Source organism: Scardinius erythrophthalmus, assembly GCF_964197995.2.
Source record: "Scardinius erythrophthalmus genome assembly, chromosome: 20".
Lineage (NCBI taxonomy): Eukaryota > Metazoa > Chordata > Actinopteri > Cypriniformes > Leuciscidae > Scardinius > Scardinius erythrophthalmus.
Window position 1 is genome coordinate 14844152 of NC_138240.1, and position 19252 is coordinate 14863403.

At 37.6% G+C, this 19252-nt stretch overlaps 2 protein-coding genes across 3 annotated transcripts in view; both read left to right on the forward strand.

Annotated features, from left to right (window-relative positions):
- Positions 1 to 3414, forward strand: part of LOC308681241 (solute carrier family 26 member 6-like) — a gene marked incomplete at its 5' end in the record, with an annotated part of 11264 nt that extends 7850 nt beyond the window's left edge. Inside the window, 6 exons of the mRNA XM_081349943.1 lie at positions 839 to 931; positions 1361 to 1495; positions 1599 to 1817; positions 1901 to 1955; positions 2296 to 2414; positions 2568 to 3414. Of these exons, the coding sequence (XP_081206069.1) occupies positions 839 to 931; positions 1361 to 1495; positions 1599 to 1817; positions 1901 to 1955; positions 2296 to 2414; positions 2568 to 2591 (645 nt within the window). The 3' untranslated portion in view covers positions 2592 to 3414. The remainder of the gene's footprint in view (positions 1 to 838; positions 932 to 1360; positions 1496 to 1598; positions 1818 to 1900; positions 1956 to 2295; positions 2415 to 2567) is intronic.
- A 766-nt stretch (positions 3415 to 4180) lies between these two features.
- LOC308681244 (monoglyceride lipase-like) lies at positions 4181 to 19195 on the forward strand. Of its 2 annotated transcripts, XM_081349950.1 has the most exons (8): positions 4181 to 4339; positions 5742 to 5886; positions 12255 to 12361; positions 13162 to 13298; positions 15416 to 15526; positions 16167 to 16256; positions 16693 to 16908; positions 17357 to 19195. In XM_081349950.1, the coding sequence occupies exons 2-8, from the start codon at positions 5762 to 5764 to the stop codon at positions 17471 to 17473; spliced, it is 903 nt and encodes a 300-aa protein (XP_081206076.1). In that variant the 5' UTR covers positions 4181 to 4339; positions 5742 to 5761; the 3' UTR covers positions 17474 to 19195. The 2 variants fall into 2 exon arrangements, with proteins under 2 accessions (XP_081206076.1, XP_081206075.1); XM_081349949.1 differs by lacking the exon at positions 4181 to 4339 and having other exon boundaries at positions 5414 to 5886.
- The last annotated feature ends 57 nt before the right edge of the window (positions 19196 to 19252 follow it).

Sequence of the window (19252 nt, forward strand, 5' to 3'; positions counted from 1 at the left end):
TTCAACTAATTCTTTAGTTTTGATGTTGTTATATTTGGAACAGCAGAGGTGTTGCACAATTGTCAAATGGTTAAGCTGGGTTAAGGGCATAGTTCATCCTAAATTTTCTGCCTGGCCTGGCACTTATGGTTAAATAAAAACCTGAATTATAGCACACTTCCTGAAACACCTGTTCTTCTACTTATCTTAGATGATCTGATTAATCAACGACACATAACTTCGCAAGAGCATGACGTATCTGCCATTGTTTGACTTGTTTCTTAACAGTTCTCAGGGAGTGTTTGAATGTGTGGGTGTTGTAGTTTCCATTATCAATTGTGTAACATGTAGGTGCTTTAAGAGAGACCTAGTGTATGTGTAATAAATAGTATCTGTAGAGTATCTAAAATGGGTTACATGTGTATGTTGCAGGTGATCAGGAGTATAAAGTGGTCAGTTTGTTGTAGTGCTATTAAAACTTTATTTTGAAATTCCAATTCCATGTCAAATGTAATTGGCCACAAATTACACAGTCTTTGACCTTTAGCAAAACATATATTTTTTTTAATTAAGACCATTGTTTGAAGACAGAGGAAATTAACTCAAGTCAAGAGATAAACATTCAGTCAAAAAGAATTTTTCAGGATTTTCTGTTTTGGTGTCTCCTAGAGCTTTAGTCAGAACACATTACATTTAATTTGGTTCAGTTGTATTTGCATATGTAAATAACTTGGATAATTTGGGAAAATTATGATATATTGCTTCCAAAATAAAGTTTGCGCATCCAAATCATTTAGAATTTTTCTTAGAAATGATTGATTTCATTATTTATTTCACTGTCTGTTTTACAACCTTACAGGTGAAGGAGATTCCTGGTATAATGATTTTCCGTTCATCTGCAACATTGTACTTTGCCAACGCTGAAATGTACATCGATGCACTCTATGAGAAGGTAGACATGTGCAAACCATACTCACACATATACTCTGATACATATGTATTCACACACATTTACATAAAGAGCATTTACAAGACAGTTGTTATATGATCAATAATTTATGACAACCTATGTTTTTACATTGCTTTAACTTATCAAAGTAAGTTCCAACTTTTTTGTTATACAAGATTCAACTCATCTTTTTAAAGTCAGTTTAATGCAATTTAAATTGAAATGACTAAAACATCCAAGTTGATTGAACTTAAAAATTTAAGGCAGCAACTTATAAAATATATATATATATATATAGTGGGTAATCATCCCAAACATACAATCCAACATAAACATGCACTGTGAGATTATACCAAACAAGTTACTGTACATATAACAAATGCATAGGTCAGGATTTTCATGCAGTAAAAATAAATGTGCGTTTTTGTCCAGACTGGAGTAGACGTGGCTAAACTGCTCTCACACAAGAAAAAATTGGAAGCAAAGAGACTCCGAAAAGAAAAGAAAGCCGCAAAGAAGGCGAAGAAAGAGGCCAAGAAAAGAGCTAAAGAAGCTGCCGTTCAAGCTACTAAGGTCTGCATTTGAAGAGACTGTGTGTTTGCATGTGGGTGTGTGAGATAATATGTGTGTTTGAGTATTCTGACCTAGCCAGTCGTCTGCTTTTAACCAGGGGGAAGATCTGCAGTTGTCGGACACAGATGAAAGCGGGGAGGAGCCGGAGTTGTCACACACAGGGGCAAATGGGGATGTTCAAGAGATGTCATTCAAAGATCCAAAGGATGTAGTAACTGTGGAGGTGGGGCCTGACACCACGCTCCCACAGGCAATCATTCTTGACCTGAGCCCAGTCAACTTCCTGGATACAGTTGGCGTGAAAACTCTACGCAATGTGAGACGCAATCTGTACTCATTAATGACTTAATGAATATGTAACGTGTTTTAACCCCATTGAAACCCTTTGTTTAATGGCAGATCTATAAAGATTATGGAGAGGCTGGTGTACAGGTGTACTTATGTGGCTGCCAGAGTGAGTGAACGATACATACCAATACATTTTGTCTGAATACACTCTTAAAAATAAGGATTTTTATAAAAGAACCATTTTTTCTTATTCTGAAGAATATTTAAGTGGAATATTTTTTTCCACTGTAAAGAACCTTTTGTTCAATGAAAAGGGTTTAATGGATGTTAAAGGTTCTTCATGGAACTATGCCAATAAAGGACCTTTGTTTTTAAGAGTGTACTCCTCCATGTCATGTGTTCCCTTTGTTGTCTTCATGACACCTGGAATCACACCTGAACACTGAGCATGCAGTCGAGATAGACATGTTTGTCATCACTGATTGTAATCTCTCTCCCTCTTTCAGGAGGCGTTGTAGAGAGTATGGAGAAGGGTGATTTCTTCAATGAGAAACTAACTAAATCGATTCTCTTCTCATCAGTACATGACGCCGTTCTTTATTGCAAGCAAGGAAACAGCGAGGAGGTACAGTACATCCTTATCTCACACACACACACATACACAAATGTCAGAGGTTTCCTCATCATAATCAGACATGTGGTGAGTGTTGGTGGCCCAGACAGTATTTCGAAATAAACATGCATGAATAAATAATTTCTTGCCTTTCTTCTTTTACAGGTTTTGCAGGGAACACATTTTTAAATCCAAACACCAAACGTGATACGGAACACTCCAGAACCCAGTTGTTATTTACACAAATAGTATTTGTTATTGGATTGTTATTTATTGTGTATTTCACCTTGGGGAAGAAAAAAGTAAAGATGTTTTGATGAATAATTTGTTTAAAAAAAATAATAATCACTTTTTAATGTGAAATATCTAAGAATTTAGCAAGTAAAATGTAAATCAGCTTTTGTAATGGCAAAAGAACCCCCCCCCCCCATATTACTCATATTACATTACATATGAATGTAAACCAAGTTTCTCACAAAATAATCAGACTACCGGAAAGCTTTTTACTACATTAAAAGTAATTTAATATTTTAGCAATATAGTTCAAATGCTTGGGGTCAGTAAAGACATTTCAATTTTAAATAAATGCTGTTCTTTTGAACTTTCTATTCATCAAAGAATGTAGCACAGCACCGAATCAGCATATTGATTCCTGAAGGAGACTGGCCATCACAGGAATAAACAGTTATTTTCAAGTGTAATAATATTTCACAATATTACTGCATTTTTGATCATATAAATGCAACTTTGGTGAACTTAAGAAAATTCTTGCAAATACATTCAAATATTTGACCGACCCCAAACGGTATTGTAATTACCATATAAAATTCAGTTTATGTATAGTGTGTATAAGCTATGTATGCTATGTGTTAACTATATGCATGTGTATTTAGAATCAGCATAACTTAAATAAACAGTCATTTTCTTATTCTTCTGGCGAAATTGTTAGTCTATGTTTATACTATCAGTTTTGGTTCTGACTAAAGAATTCAATGAAAATTTCTAAACAAGCAATCAAGTTTGGAGTCCTCTATTTTATGTTCATTATGAATTGATAATAACAATCTCAGTGATATTTAAAAAATAAATTATGTAGTTCTATCAGATATCATTATTTTTTAATATCAAGTTTTATTATGAGAACTAAATAGAATTCATTTTGTTTACAACATTTATAACATCTATAACATTTTTCGTTTGATGGGTGCTGTTTTCATGACACATTCAGAGAGTTCAAAAATGGTGAGTTTATGTAAATATAGGTCTTCCCTTCACAAGTTTCAGAGAAACTGGTCTGAACATTCTAGCATAAGCCCAAAAGGGACAGATCATGTGGAACCTGTCCAACCAGCAGCGCATTGTTTCAACAACAGATAACACCTTTATTGTGGCCAAAGCACAAGCGGTGTGAAATGGATTTGGATAAAAAGATGAAGAAAGAATATGTGTTATACTGATCAGTAGCCTATACGACATCAAGTCTTGTATGTATGTATATATATATATATATATATATAAACAGAACAGTCCCATATTTTAATCTTAGCTCATAGATTTATTGAAAGACAGTTGACACAAAGATGAATGAGTAATCAGTCTCATTTAGCTGTAAGTAACGAAAGGAAAAGAAGCGTGCGTGAGAGAGAGAGAGAGAGAGAGAGAGAGAGAGAGAGAGAGAGAGAGAGAGTTTCTCTGTGTGTGTGTGCGCGTGTGTGAGCTGGCGGGTTCTCACACAGCTCCCCTTTCCTTCATTCTCCACCCATCAGGCGGCCGCTCAGCATCTGTTGGTGTGCGGATCCGAGTTAGAGTTGAGCCCAGTGCGAGAAACAGCAGCAGACTGAGCGCCGCTGTCAACCATCGGCTCCGGTATACCGGACCACTGACTGGAAAAGCTGACTTGATTTCTGTCTCCAGCATTCCGTCTGTAGCAGGTTCAGGTAAGTGCCTGGTTGGACTTGTTTAATATCTAGTAAATGTTTCTACATTAAATACTGGGGGAAGTTACCTTTGCCAAGTATAGCCTATTAAATAGGCAACAGACTTGATCAGAGCCGCGCACCGAGTCACGCGGATTCACATTCCTTAAAGCAACTGTGTGTTTAGGGATGAAAACAGATTTGTTTTATATCATCCAATTGTTCTCCAAACTTAAATGTATGATCAATTATATTTGTTATGTATACAGTAGGCTATAACCAAAAACAGAAAGAAATTAGCCTACACTTAAAAAGAGTAGGCTACTGTTGACGATATTCTATATGGTAACATTTTACGGATATTTAGGCTATACACTCAGTCAGCTGTGGAACATTTGCAAAAAGAGAGAGAGAGAGAGAGAGAGAGAGAGAGAGAGAGAGAGAGAAAAAAGCCAATTTAGATGGCAAATGGATGTTGTGCAAATATAAAGGCATTAATAATTCATATTAATTATTATCATAAGAAGCCTATGACAGAAAATCGGTTTGGTGACATTTTTACAATATTTACACTAGTCAGCTGAGAAACTCGTTACAGTTTGAACTTAGTAGGCTATTGAGACATAAAAATAGATGAGCTGTGAAAATAAATGTGAATAAAAAGGCCATTAAGATATGGCAAACGTAAATATAACGACATTAATAAATAGCCTATAGCTATTAGAATATTCACAACGTTATGTTTTTATTGTGTCACTGCACATAGCCTATTTAGTCATCATTATTGTGTCAAAATTAATAGGCTAATATAGGTTCTGCATGGTTAGCTAAACACTTAACAATGTTCTCTATCTTCTCGTTAGCAAAAACGGCAGCTTATATTGGTCGAGAACTATTTATGATAACGCACGGAGTGTTTCTCCGGGCTGAGAGATTGTCATATTTGTCTGGAGGTCTATATAAATAAGTCAGTGCTGGCCTCGATTCTCCATCGACCCAAATATAGATTGGCTCGAATTAATTGGCAGGTCGATTCATTGGCAGCTTCTCATTCTGTCCCTCTTGACACGCTGTCAGTCACAACAGTTCCGCCGCAGTGCGCGTGCTATTTTTGCTTATGTGTACACTACAGAAAACTGCTCAACGCGATGACAAAAGACTTTCTTTGAAGCGTCGGTCCATTTCAAAGCGCGCGCGCGTGCATGTACCAATATTGCGAAGGGGTCAGGACAGTCCGTGTTATCTCTCCGGTCCTGACGTCAGCGAATGTAATTGTAAACACTCTGCCGGTCGCTGTGCGGTGCGGTGCACCACATGAATGAAATTCCCGGAATGCATATGTTAACCACCTGCCTGTTAGTCGCCGCTGTTTCATACTGGTACAGCAATGAGCTTCTGACAGCGCTCCGTCTGTTTATTTCAGACTCAGCCCTAAGCGGGGACATGCCGGAACCCGAAGGGACTCGTCGGTCACCACAAGGTGTCCCTTACACCGAACTGCCGCACATCGTCAACGCCGACGGACTGCACTTGTTCTGCCGTTACTGGGAGCCCGACAGTCCGCCGAGGTAAGTGCGAAACATGACAACACAGACACAGAGATTAGGTCAGGCCTCCTGGGACAAAGCGAATGACCCCTCCGTTACGGTCTCCGGTAGAGCGGGACGAGAGGCTGATAAGCGTTCACGGAGGTTTCCTAACGGAGCTTTTTTTTAACTTGCAATTCCTTCACGCATCTAAACAGTTCATTTAAAACGCAACACGCATTCTACAAATAGGCTATAACAGCGCAGGTTTAGGCTAAACTGTTAACAGTTGGTTGACCTGCGGTTTCCCGCAGAACTTCTCTTTTATCACAAGATAAAAGAACTGTTGGCCCACTCACGTGATGTCTAAGTTGGTAACCGAGGAAATAGACGAGGGAAGTATCTTGTAAATTCTCTCGCTCTCTCTCTCTCTCTGAATAGCTCACACATAAACTCACTAAATAATTCAGTATGCCTTTTTATTAAAATTAAAAATGATTTATGACAAAAATAAATGCTGTTGCAAATGCATCTTTAATTTGACAGATGAAGAAGTCGGCAGGCTAATGTTTCTGATTTAAGTTTCATGAAAAACGCACTTAACAAACATGAAGAAATAGTGATAACTTGTCTTGCAATTTGTGAGTTAAATCAGTGAATTCAGAATGTCCGAATTCTCAGTATTCATAGTAGGGACAAAGTAGGCTACCCGGATGACTTGCTATTCTGGCGAGATTCTGAAGTCTGCATCCAGTGGACACTTTACTATCCCATGAGGCCACAGGAGAGGAATTGTGACTGACACTGTAGGTCATGTGACAACATGAAGAATGTAGTATGTCCAGATTACATTCTGGACTTTTTAAGTATTCACTAATTTAGTACTTACTTAAAAGAATGACCTACTCAGAGAGTATATGCGATTTCAGAAGAAGCCTGAGTCTTTTTTTTAATTAATCAGAACAAGAATCGGCTCATACAAGTAATATACACATGAACTGGGCTACATTGGTTGCTTTCTATCCCACTGAAAAATGAACAGCACTTTGGAGAAATTACATTGTAAATAATGTAAACTGACATTAAATGAAGACTCCAGACATATCAGTCTTCTAGAAAAAGCTGTTTTATTTTACATGTCCAGTCGGTTCCTCGTGGGCTCTGCCCTGCTGACATGAAATTGACAGACTTGTTAATAATAATATGTTTACTTAATTGAGAATTTATATCATACAGGCAGTGCCTGCTTTCACTCACCCTGGTTTTCAAGTGATGCAAAGCCAGTTTCTCATAAACACTGTCTTGTTAAAAGACTGTACTGTCCTGAATAACTCATCTGGTTAAAGTGAACGAGAGAGGGGCCCACTCATCTATGCGGTGAATGCTGAAGAAAATGTCTTGGTTTCCATGCAGAATTTGAGTTGAAAGCCCCTGCTCATGGCCTCTTTATGACCACTTATAGACACACACACTCTCTCACAGTACAGATCTGCTCCAGTACACTTTTCTACTAGTGTCATCATCAGCTGTGGTTCTAAGTAATTGTAAAATAGGTCATATATTGAGAATGTGGTTTTGTCTGATGCTTCCGTATCTTACTGCACACATTCATACAGGCAGTTTTATGTGTGTGTGTGTGTGTTTGTGTCATGCAAGTCAAACAGGTTAAACTCTCTGTTACAGAGCTGTTGTTTTGCCATCAGCTATTCACCCTGAAGTGGCCTTAGTGTAGCCCAGGGGAGCATGCCGTTACCATAGTTACTACCTCTTTCCCTCTCTCAGACTAATTTGATCTCTAATGCGTGTGAGTGTATATGACGAGAGAGAGTGTGTGTGTGTGTATCTGTACGTGTTCATGTGTATATAATAAGAGTGAACTGGTAAACCACAAACCATGTGATCCTCAGTTAAATGTTATAAAACCACAAATATTTTGTTTTGGAATGTGGAAGTTGTAGCATTTCCCATGACTGAATGTGATCGATTCAGTGCAAATAACATCTGCAGCCATCAGACATAACTATATCAAACATCTGAAGGAACGCTGTCAGGATCCCCTTTTTACTAGCTGTTCAGAAACATCTCATCGGCTCTACAGCACGGAAAATACCGGATGCTTTGCATCATTCGGCAATAAACTGATCCAATATGTGTTGTTTTATTTTATGTAACAGCGTCCAAATGAGGTCAAATAATGAAAATTTGAATCCCACTTGACAAGATAATGTTTAGACACTGCTCTTGGAAGACAGTTTATATAGTTTATATCAGCTTTTTTCAAACTTTTTGATGCCAGTAACCCTGTGAGTAAAATATTAATCTAAATATTAATCTAAAATTTATTATTACATTTACATTTATGCATTTATCACGCAAAGCGACTTACAAAAGAACAAAATCAATTTGTTGAAGAGCCAAAAATATTCATTATATACAATGCCAGGTTTATTTGAAAACTACGGGGTGGGCCATTTATATGGATACACCGTAATAACATGGGAATGGTTGGTGATATTAAAGTCCTGTTTGTGGCACATTAGTATATGTGAGGGGGCAAACTCCTCAAGATGGGTGGTGACCATGACATATACTAATGTGCCACAAACAGGACTTTAATATCACCAACCATTCCCATGTTATTACGGTGTATCCATATAAATGGCCCACCCTGTATATTAGGAAGCAAGCTAGAGAAGAGGAAAAAATGCAGAGAAGAAATTGAAGGTTGTGTGTGTGATATTATAATTCAACAAAATTATAAAATTGTTAAAAAATTTTTATTAAAAGCCGATATTAAAGGGTTATTAGTTCACCCCAAAATAAAAATGATCCCATCATTTACTTACCCTCAAGCCATCCTAAGTGTATGATTTTCTTCTTTCAGCCAAACACAATTGGAGTTATATTAAAAAATATCCTGGCTCTTCCAAGCTTTATAATGGGAGTGAATAGATTTGAAGCCCAAAAAAAGCGCATTCATCCATCATAAAAGTAATCCTCCTTACGGCTCCATGGGGTTAATAAAGTCCTTCTGAAGCGAAGCGATGGGTTTTTGTAATAAAAATATCCATATTTATAATTTTATAAACTCGAATCAAAGCTGCGTCCAAAATCGTATACTCTCTTGAGTAGGTACTTATTTTGAATTATTAATTACTTCATGACTGCTAAAAAAGTATGTTCTGTATGAATGAAATCTGGACGCACTATATTTGCCATGTTGTCATTCTCATGTGACCAACCAGCGTCGCTCCACTGCCATTCACATATCCTCACCCGTGGCCTCATGGGATATTAAAGTGTCTATCATATGCATACTTCAGAATCTTGCCAGAAGAAGGTCATCCGGATACTTTTTGCCTACTCTTTTATGAGTACTGTGAATTTGGACATATTTTTTTTTTGTCACATACTGTTTTATATACATACTGTTTTTTATACGCCTAATATACTGTATAATAGGGAAGTATGCGATTTCGGATGTTGCCACTGGCTTCCGTATCCAAGTCGATTTCTAGCCGAAGAATGAATTCTGACCCAACACATGATGTAGGCTATTGACAAACGCTGAAGCGCAGAGGATAGAGCAAAACAAAACACTGCTCACGAATTATTAGTCTAAAACGAGAATTTTTAAAGAGAAATGTCGAGAAATGCTTGAGTTTGTTGCCCAGCTCTATTTGTTTGAACTGCTTGTCTACTCTTAACTAAGCTTACGCTACTCCTACATCCTACGTCATACACCGGATCTTACTCGGCTCTGTCGTGAACGCCGGACGCGATATTTTTTTTCCCAGGATGGTAGGGGAAGACTCATTAATATTCATTAGGGAAGTCATCACTGATTGGTCTGATGACCTACCCCTAACCCCGCCCCTAAACCTACCCGTCACTGGGGTCTATGTGATGACCTACCCCAACCCCGCCCCTAAACCTACCCGTCACTGGGGTAAAGACCAATCAGTGATGACTTCCCTAATGAATATTAATGAGTCTTCCCCTACCCTCCTGGGAAAAAAAATATTGCACGCCGGACGGACGTTACCGGAAGCTAGAGATTACCGTTTATAAAGTTATAATTATGGATATTTTTCTGACAAAAACTAATTTCTTTGCTTAAGAAGGCCCTCATTAACCTCTAGTATAATAGTAACCTACTATTCACAATTATAAAGCTTGGAAGAGCCAGGATATTTTTAATAAAACTCTGATTGTGTTTGGCTGAAAGGAGAAAGTCATATACACCTATGGCTTGAGGGTGAGTATTTTTCATTTTTGGGCGAACTAACCCTTTAAATTAGGCATTTATATTGTAATTCTATCTGGTAAAAGTGATTAAATGAAAACATCATTATGTTAAAAATATTTAATTTATCTTAATTGAACATGCATTGACAGGCCTAAAAGTACATTTTATAAAACCTTTTTTTTTCCCTCTCAAATTTCTTGTGGACCTTCTCGCACCCAGGTGACATCTACACCAAACCAACCTTTGAAAGTAAACATAAACGTAGTAAGGTTGTCTGTTGGAAGTTGAACTTCCACTTAAAATAACTGTAATGACAGATGTGAGCAGCTGAAGTAACAAACTGTTTACAACGAATTCAGCGGTTGGCTTAGCATTCAAAAGAATGCCTCTGCTCACAGTCCAGACATCATCTCATACTGTCCCTTTACAGTCGCTTACATGTTCATGTCCAGTGCTGATGCCGCCAGATGCAACCAGAGAAACAGAAAGTGGGTGAAAGTTGAAAAGACCACAGTAGCGCATTGTATGACCCCAGTAATGATTGACAGATCGCTCAATAGATAATCTGGGTATTGAACCCATGCAAAGCGAAGTGAAACACACTCTTACACAGTCTGATAAATTGGGTCATGCCAGTCACCGTGTTTCATTCTAGTGTCTAATGACATTTGGAAAAGAATTCCTTTACCAAACATGGATATTTATACAGCTGCCAGTGCAACGCCAAAATACACACACAAATTCGGCCCTCGCAAGCGTAGCCAAAACTGTACAGGCACACAGAATTTTTCATTATCTATTTATCTCTATTCTGCTTCTGATGTTTGTTGCTTTGTAGATCTGTTTCGGAATTCCAAAGACGTGCACACACACACACACACATAGCAAATACACACAGTAGTCTCTCTGTCTGCCTCGCAAACTCCATTCCCAGGGTTCAAGGACTAAAACTTTTTAATCTGAAGATGATCATGACACACACAAACGTTTCCATTTTATCTCACACCAGCAGCTCTTAGATTGAGTGGCTTTTTTTTTAGTGAATACATTTCTGTGTATGATAGGGAAATTAATTGAAAGATTAGTAGATTCTGAAAATAGCAGTAAACCTACGCACTCCCAGTCCTCTGAGACCATGTGAGCCCATTATACATTTACAAAGACTCTTTTTGTTACTGATTAGAGGCTGCTTTGAGGTCATAACAAATCTGCAATAGTGTAGGCCTAATACATCTAGATTCCCCATCTCCCTCCTTCATCTCTTTCTGTCTTATTTTGTCTAGGTTTTTGGGTGTGAGATACTAAAGAGTGTATTTTGTTATTCTGGTGTGAGACTTAGAATATGTCTGTATTTCACTTTGGGAACGGAGAAACAGTTCTGAATAATATCAGTAATGACTTTCGCTTTCATTAACGGTTCTTGCACGTACATTTTCCACCGATGCGGATGCAGACTACTTAACAATCGTGAGAAAATCGAAATCGGGTCTCCATTAGGACCCCAAGCGATCTCATTGGCTTAATGAACTTTTAATGGGTACTCTCTTTAGTGCCTGATTTTAATTGTTGTGATATTACTTACTTCAATATCAGTTCAATATTTCAAGATTGATGTAATGGTTCAATTATTTGTTTATTATTATTATTTATTAACATTTTATCAAGTGAAAGTTTATTATGCAATATATAGCATACAATTAAAAGCAGATAGTGTAGGGAAACCGATTTCTCATGACAACCCCGCCGCGCCAGTGCCACTGAATCTACAACCTGAAACAGACAGCGTGACCATTGTTGCTCAATTACAGAGCGATTGACTCTGGGTCGGTTCTTTTTAGTGATTCAGAAACATTCAGAGACACCAGTGTAGTCTGATTCCCGATGAAAATAACTCAAGGAGAGTCAAGAGTTCAAACACATAGAACGGTGTAAGTCTGTGTAAATATCCATTTGTTTGTAAAACACATTTGCTGTAAATTTATTTACTGCTGAAGTTATCTCCTCATCTTGCAATTAAATTGCATTTCAGATGTTTATTTCTTAAGTGCTAAAAGAATTGTTAAAGAAAGTGTTAAGCAACTGGAATTGAATCTGAACTGAAACTGTTCCATTCTTTACGATTCCCAGCCCAATTCAATAATTTGCATTTTTCCTCCATCAGGGCGCTGGTGTTTGTTGCCCATGGAGCAGGAGAGCACTGTGGAGGATATGCTGACATTGCTCACAGTCTGACCCAGCATGGCATTCTGGCGTTCGCCCACGACCACGGTTAGTGGCAGACTCCTAATCAAATGGCTGAAATCCCCAACATACAGATTTGTTGGTTAGCAACGGCACAGCAGTGTTTTGGGTGGTGTAGGAGGGCGTGCTCTTTATGAGGCTGTGAGAGCGTGGGGTGAAAAATGTATTTACTCCCACTATTGATTCCTGGTAATTCATCCACCCTGTTTTCTTGACATTTATAACAGATGTTGTGGGAATGGAGTCATGGACATCCTGGGTTTAGAATGGGGGATGGAGTTGAGAAATGACAGAAATGAAATGAAACAAGAGAATATAGAATATAGCAGGTGCTATGTGTACAGAATGTTAAAGAGGTTTTGTGGCAGTGCCATGGTAACTAATGATTCACACAGAGAGACAGCAAGCCGCCTTGTGATGAGCAGTTGGGGTTCTGTGAGTGTGTGATTTGACTGTCTGGTGCCTCGGTGTGAGTAATTGGTTCTATTGAAATACAACAAACAGAAATCATTACAGTCAGTCTCTCTCTATATGTTTCTTGATCTCTTTCTGTCTCTCTGCTCCTCTAACAAGCAGTTTCACCTCTCATTATATATATATATATATATATACACACCACATGCTTTTCGAATTTCTATTCTATAATTTTTTTTTTTGTTGTTCCATTATTCATTTTATGTTAATTTGATGAAATGTCATGTCAAAAAAATTCCTGAGCTCTTCTTTGTGAGCTGTTGGCATAATTTTGTGAGTGACAGTCCTCTTTTATCTCCTGTTTAAAAGGAAAGCTGATACACAAAGATATTCTCTTTCTCTTTCTGTCTCAGTTGGTCATGGGCAAAGTGAAGGTGAGAGAATGGATATCAAAAACTTCCAGATTTACATCAGAGACTCCCTTCAGCACATTGACATCATGAAGGGCCGGTACCCCAAGCTGCCTGTCTTCATCATTGGACACTCAATGGTAAAATACATTTTGAATTAATGTTGTTTATTAGCATGACAAACAAATTTTCATTGTGCAAGCTGTGGCTGACCAATGCAAAATAAATGAGATAAGTAATAAACTATAACATAAAAATAAGAAGAAGAAATAACAATAAGAGTGATTATACTTTAAGGCAAGAGAAAGAAAACCGCACTTGTATTTTGCTATCTAGACGATTTTAGGCATTTTAATATTTTATAGTCCATATTGATTTGCATTGAATTGTATTCATGCATTCATGCAGCTCGATTTTAGCAGCCAAGTCCTCAGCTAATTTGTATGCATTCTTACAAGTGTGCAAAGGTCTCATATTCATATTTACATGTTTCCTACGTTTATATTAAAATTCTTTCCGAGAAGCAGACATCATCAAAAAGATGTAAATATTTTTTTTCTGGAAATTTCTGTACAAACATTTAACACTCTGTTTAATAACTATTCAAAGCCAACTACAACTGTTGATAAAGTCAAAGTAAACTATTTTAGACTGTCTGTGACTCATGGGGTGGAGGCCACAGGAAGAACCGTGTGCTTTTGCTTTGTTCCATTTCCCATGTTCAGTGTGTTAAACCCAAACCATTGATGACTGAATATGAGCAAGAATCAAGCTGAAAGCTATTTGCTTTTGTTTTTACCCAATGGTTCCTAATTAAACAGACCAGCTGCATCCTCAAGAAGCTTCATGAGCCATATAGACTAGAAATGTGTCTGGATGTATCTTTACACTGTATTTTTTTGAACATCGCAAAAAGTTGTGTTGTAGTGATGGGCATTCTGGTAAAGTAACAAATCCTTCATCTACTGCTAATGCCCATAATGCACCTCTCTCCTGTTCTTTCAGAGCAGATTCTCAATCTCGATAATGAAATATGTTTTTGCTGCTCTCCATCTCCCTCACTTTCCTTGGCTTTTATCAAATTCTTCCCCTTTTTCTCTCGCTAATCTATTATCTTATGTAACAACAGGCTGTTTGGTCCTTATATAATCAACCACAGCCTTAAGTCTTTAAAGAAAATGAAATGATTTTTTACACAAAGCTTCCTATAAGGAAATGCTACATCCAGTCGTGGGATCGTGGGAGTTTTCGTTTTCTGTGACCTGAGGAACTGAAGCTACTGGCTGAATAAACATTTGCTTTCCTACCACGTTTACAGAGGAAAACGATCAGTGTCATATAATAGTGTGAATGTCCTGGGAAAACCCTACCTTATGGGGACAAAATGTCCCCACAAAGATAGCAATATCCAAAATCCTTGTCCTTGTGGGGACATTTTTTGGTCCACATAAGGAATAAGGAACAGCTTATAATTTTTTCTGTGATGTTTAGGGTTAGTGTAAGGGGATAGAATATACAGTTTGTACAGAATAACTATGACAAGTCCCCATAAAACATGAAAACACAACGTGTGTGCGTGTCAGTGTGTGTAAAGGAAAGGCATGTACAGATCGGTGTGCTTTACCTCCCAGTGATGCATCAATTCTAATTAAAAAAAACAATGACCTCATATAATCAAATCAAAGCAGACCTCCTATTTTCCTGATGAAGCTTTAGTGTTAGTGTGCATGTAGTTTTGTGTGTCTAAACTGAGTGTGTGTTTGGGTTTGTATGTCTAGACTGAAAGTGTGTGCGTTACTTAAAACAGACCATTATTGGAGTCTCTTAGAAATGTGGTGGGAACTGCTCTTTAATCTCTCCACCTCTTTTGAATCCTGGCCTCTACTCATGAATATTCATAGATAGGTTCATAATAGAAGCAAGATGAAGAAAGCAGAGGAGCAGAGCATCAGAAAATTACAAATTAGGGGCTTCTCACTCAGATTTACCCATGTGTGGAAGTAAAATTGTCATATTTATCATTAATGCAGGGGTTTTCAAACTTTTATATAGGCAGCTATATATTTTTATGTATACAAGACACCTAAAATTAAGCATATTATGGTTTTTATATTATTTTGCCATAATATTTTATACCAACTTTGAGTGCTGTTAAATGTATATATCTTTTTATTTAGAAGTACTAAGTGATCTACAACTAAACTAGTGTAGTTTGCTGTTTTCAATAACATGAATGGGTCTGTTTGTTTTACTACAGGGAGGGGCCATTTCCATTCTGACCGCATGCGAGAGGCCGCAGGATTTTGCTGGTGTGGTTCTCATTGCCCCCATGGTTCAAATGAACGCTGAATCTGCTACACCCTTTAAGGTAAAAAGTCACTAAACACACTATAGTGATGGAAAATGATTCTTTCTTCCCAATTGTTTGCATTTAATATCTTTCACAACCGAAACGTGAGGCTGTAAATTAGATCTGCTGCCCCCTGCAGTCAGACGGTTATATGCAATCAAATAACAATAGCTTTCAAATGTCAGCTGTCAAATAACTGCAGTAAAGCTCAGTGCTTTCATCTATTCAATCAATCTCTGCCTCTCTGTAATGGCATTTAATTAAGTTTTTTAAGTGCATGGATGAAATCAGTTCCCATCACATTTCACCTATAAACAAAACATGTTATAAATTGCATGTAACCGAATGTATAGCCTTTGTCTTCATTTTGAAGAGTAACTATTGTTTTATCATATAAAATACACACATTTTTGAGAAATATTTAGCTTTTTTAAAATAATAAAAAATGTGACTTATGGAACAGATATTAGGTGTCCAGATAACTTTTGGGCAACGGTATGTTTATTCAATACGATGTGAACATTGTCATTTTTACTAGCTGTTTCATTTCTAAATCTGAGAATGTTTCTATGAAGAATTTTCAATATGTAAATACTGCTGCTTTTAGATGTTCAGGTCTCTGAAGTAAATCATCCGTGTGTTCTTGGATCCTTTGCAGGTTTTCCTGGCAAAAATTCTAAACCGTTTGACTCCAAAACTCTCTCTCGGCTCGATCGAGTCAAGATGGGTCTCACGGGATCCCAAACAGGTACAGGAATGTATGCGAAAGGTCTTCTGTAGAAGTAGGGAAATGTGTATGTGTGTAAATTTCACACTGACAGTTAGTGTTTGAATAGGGTTAAGTAGACAATCTGGCAATGTTGTCATGTTATGTCAGCTTTTGAAACAGTATTTACACAGTAAACCTACTCTTTCAGAGTGAGCCACATATGGTACATAGTGATGAAAACACACATGAATGTAATTTTCTTCATAGCTTGGCCCTGGAATACTGTTAAATTGACCCATTTATTCAGTCATGGTAGACAACATAAACATCTTACAGTACAATAAATTTCATTTGAATTGTTCAAGAACTTTTATGTTTATTCTATGGTTTATTGTTCCCTGTTTATTGAGTATAATCTTGAGAAATGAGTTACTGCTTTTAAGATCATGTTTGAAATCCTACATCTCCTCATTAGGTGGAGGCATATGACACAGATGAGCTAAATTATCACGGAGGGCTGCGCGTCTCATTCGGAATGCAGCTGATGGATGCGGCTACTCGCATTGAGAGAGAATTACCCAACATCACGTGGCCCTTCTTTATTCTCCATGGCGACGCCGACAAGCTTTGTGACATCAGAGGCTCTCATCTGATGTATAATGAGGTCAAGAGCACTGATAAAAAACTGAAGGTGAATCAAACGTGCATAAACATTGGCCAAATAAATGCAAGAATGAACATTCTGTCATCTTTTACTCACCCTCAATATCTATCCAAACCTTGACTTTCCTCTGTGGAAAACGCACAAAAATAATGTCTTGGTGTTTTGTCACTGACTTTCATGTTATGGACAAAAGCATACCACAGTAGAAAGAAAGTCATACAGGTTTGGAATGACATGAGGGTGAGTAATTGATGCAGGAACTATCCCTTTGAACTAGAGGTTTGACTTGTGAAAACGGTCTGAGCTGTTGTTGTGGCAGTAGATGTTTCGGATATCACAGAATAACCTGATCCAGATGCACATTCTGTACTGTAATAAAAACCACACATCTCCCCCTCCATGTTTCAAAATTCCTATAAGCCTTGCCTAGTGCATACTAACTCACAAAATCTGTCTGTGTTTCTATGATGAACAGGTATATGAAGAAGCCTACCATGCCCTGCATCATGACTTACCTGACACAGTTGAGTCTGTCTTAAAGGAGGTGAGCACCTGGATCCTGGAGAGACTCCCCAGCCCTCATGGGTCTTAGCTGTCAATCACCGCATGCACACTTGCCTAAGCCCCGCTCTCTATCAATTCTTTCATCTCTACTGACTAAGGGATGTCTGATTGCACTACATGCCAACAAAACTACCCTCATTAAAATTACCTAGGTGATGTAAGAGGTCATTAGTAATAGTTAGTGACCTTTGACCTTAAGCTCCAATTACGCTTTAGAAGGGCCAGTAAGGGTTCTGTGGGAGTTTATGTTCCGTCAAACTTCAAAGGTATCAGCACTACAGGGCATGGCGTGTGTTGCCACTGTAATATAACAGCTGCAATTTGCTCTTTGTGATGTCCACTGCTCATTAGAGATGCAGTGCTGCCCCCGCTGGACAACAGCAGTACTGCATCCTGCTTTGAACACAGTTACCAAGGCAACTCAACCATTGCCTATGGCTTGGCAGAAAAACAAACTGAACCTACAGAATGCGAATATGGTAATGCTCTGAGACATTGAGAGAGCAAAATGTCTGCTGGGCAATTTTAAAATTGCTCTCGGAGAGATCAATTAGACAATCTATGCAGGAGATCCCACAGATTCCCACATATACACTATATATAGCCACATTAAGAAGAATTAGAAAAGTTTTTTTGGCTTTTATGAGTTTTTTTTGGTGGTTTGACTGTTTCAAAGTTCCTGCCAAGAACTTTCTGTTCTGCAGCTGCATTTACTGAATACGAAACCTATTTGCAGCTGATTCTTCCTTATGGGCTCTGGAATTGTAATATCTAATTCCTTTGTTTTTACAAGTGTTACGTTACTAAATTAATATGTTACCGTTGATATTATAGTATGTTCACTATAGCTTTTGACCTCATTGTACGCCTCAGGGTTCTCATGGGGTTTGTAGCTCTAAACAACATGAAATTGTAAAAGGTCAGTCGTTCACACCAGCTTAACAATTAACACGACTGTTTTGATTCTGACAAAGGGGAGTTTTGTTACAGAGATTTCCCTGTTATCCTCAAAGGCATTTTATCAATGAATGTGGATCAATGAAGGGTTTTTTTTAGCACTGAATGTGGCACATTTTTAATGGAAGCTATACACGCAAAAACTTTCTCTAGCTGAATTTTATAGATTGTCATTTAGAGCTCTGACTAAGATCAGAAGGAAACTGACTGCTATCCGTGACATGAACAGAACTGAAATGCCTGCACAAGATTGTAAATAGTGTGCATGTTTGTGTATGGGTTTTGGAGGGAGAATATGTAGAGAGAAGCTATATATGGATGTCTGTTTCACACGTAAAGTATATTGTCTCTCAATCATTTGAAATGGATCTCATCACATGTACATGATATGTAACACATCTTATGAGAGTTTGTAGAAGAACTAAATCTTTATCACTGATAATCCTCTGTGACTTTGACTGTTTCCTAAGGTGGAAGTGCTTGGAGCACGGCTAATATTCTCAAGGACATTATCTTTACATTGGGCAATAACGCATTATTCATTTGGATTTGAAGAACTGTCCATTTGAGTTGCTTGCCTTTACTATGACATCTAAAATTCTCTCCTACAGTTGCACTGTCCTAGTAAATGGCACATTTAATATAAAAAATGTTCTGAATGCTTGCATAAATGCTGTAATATATTAAACACAGAAATCAAAGATATAATGTGATTTAAATAATAATCAATATGGCCAGTTAATAGTCTCTGAATTGTAAATTCTATAAAATAATAAATTTGAAATGCTAAATGATATATGGCTTATGTGGATTTATTACTTTTCAAAATGATCCCAGCACTCTGGACTCT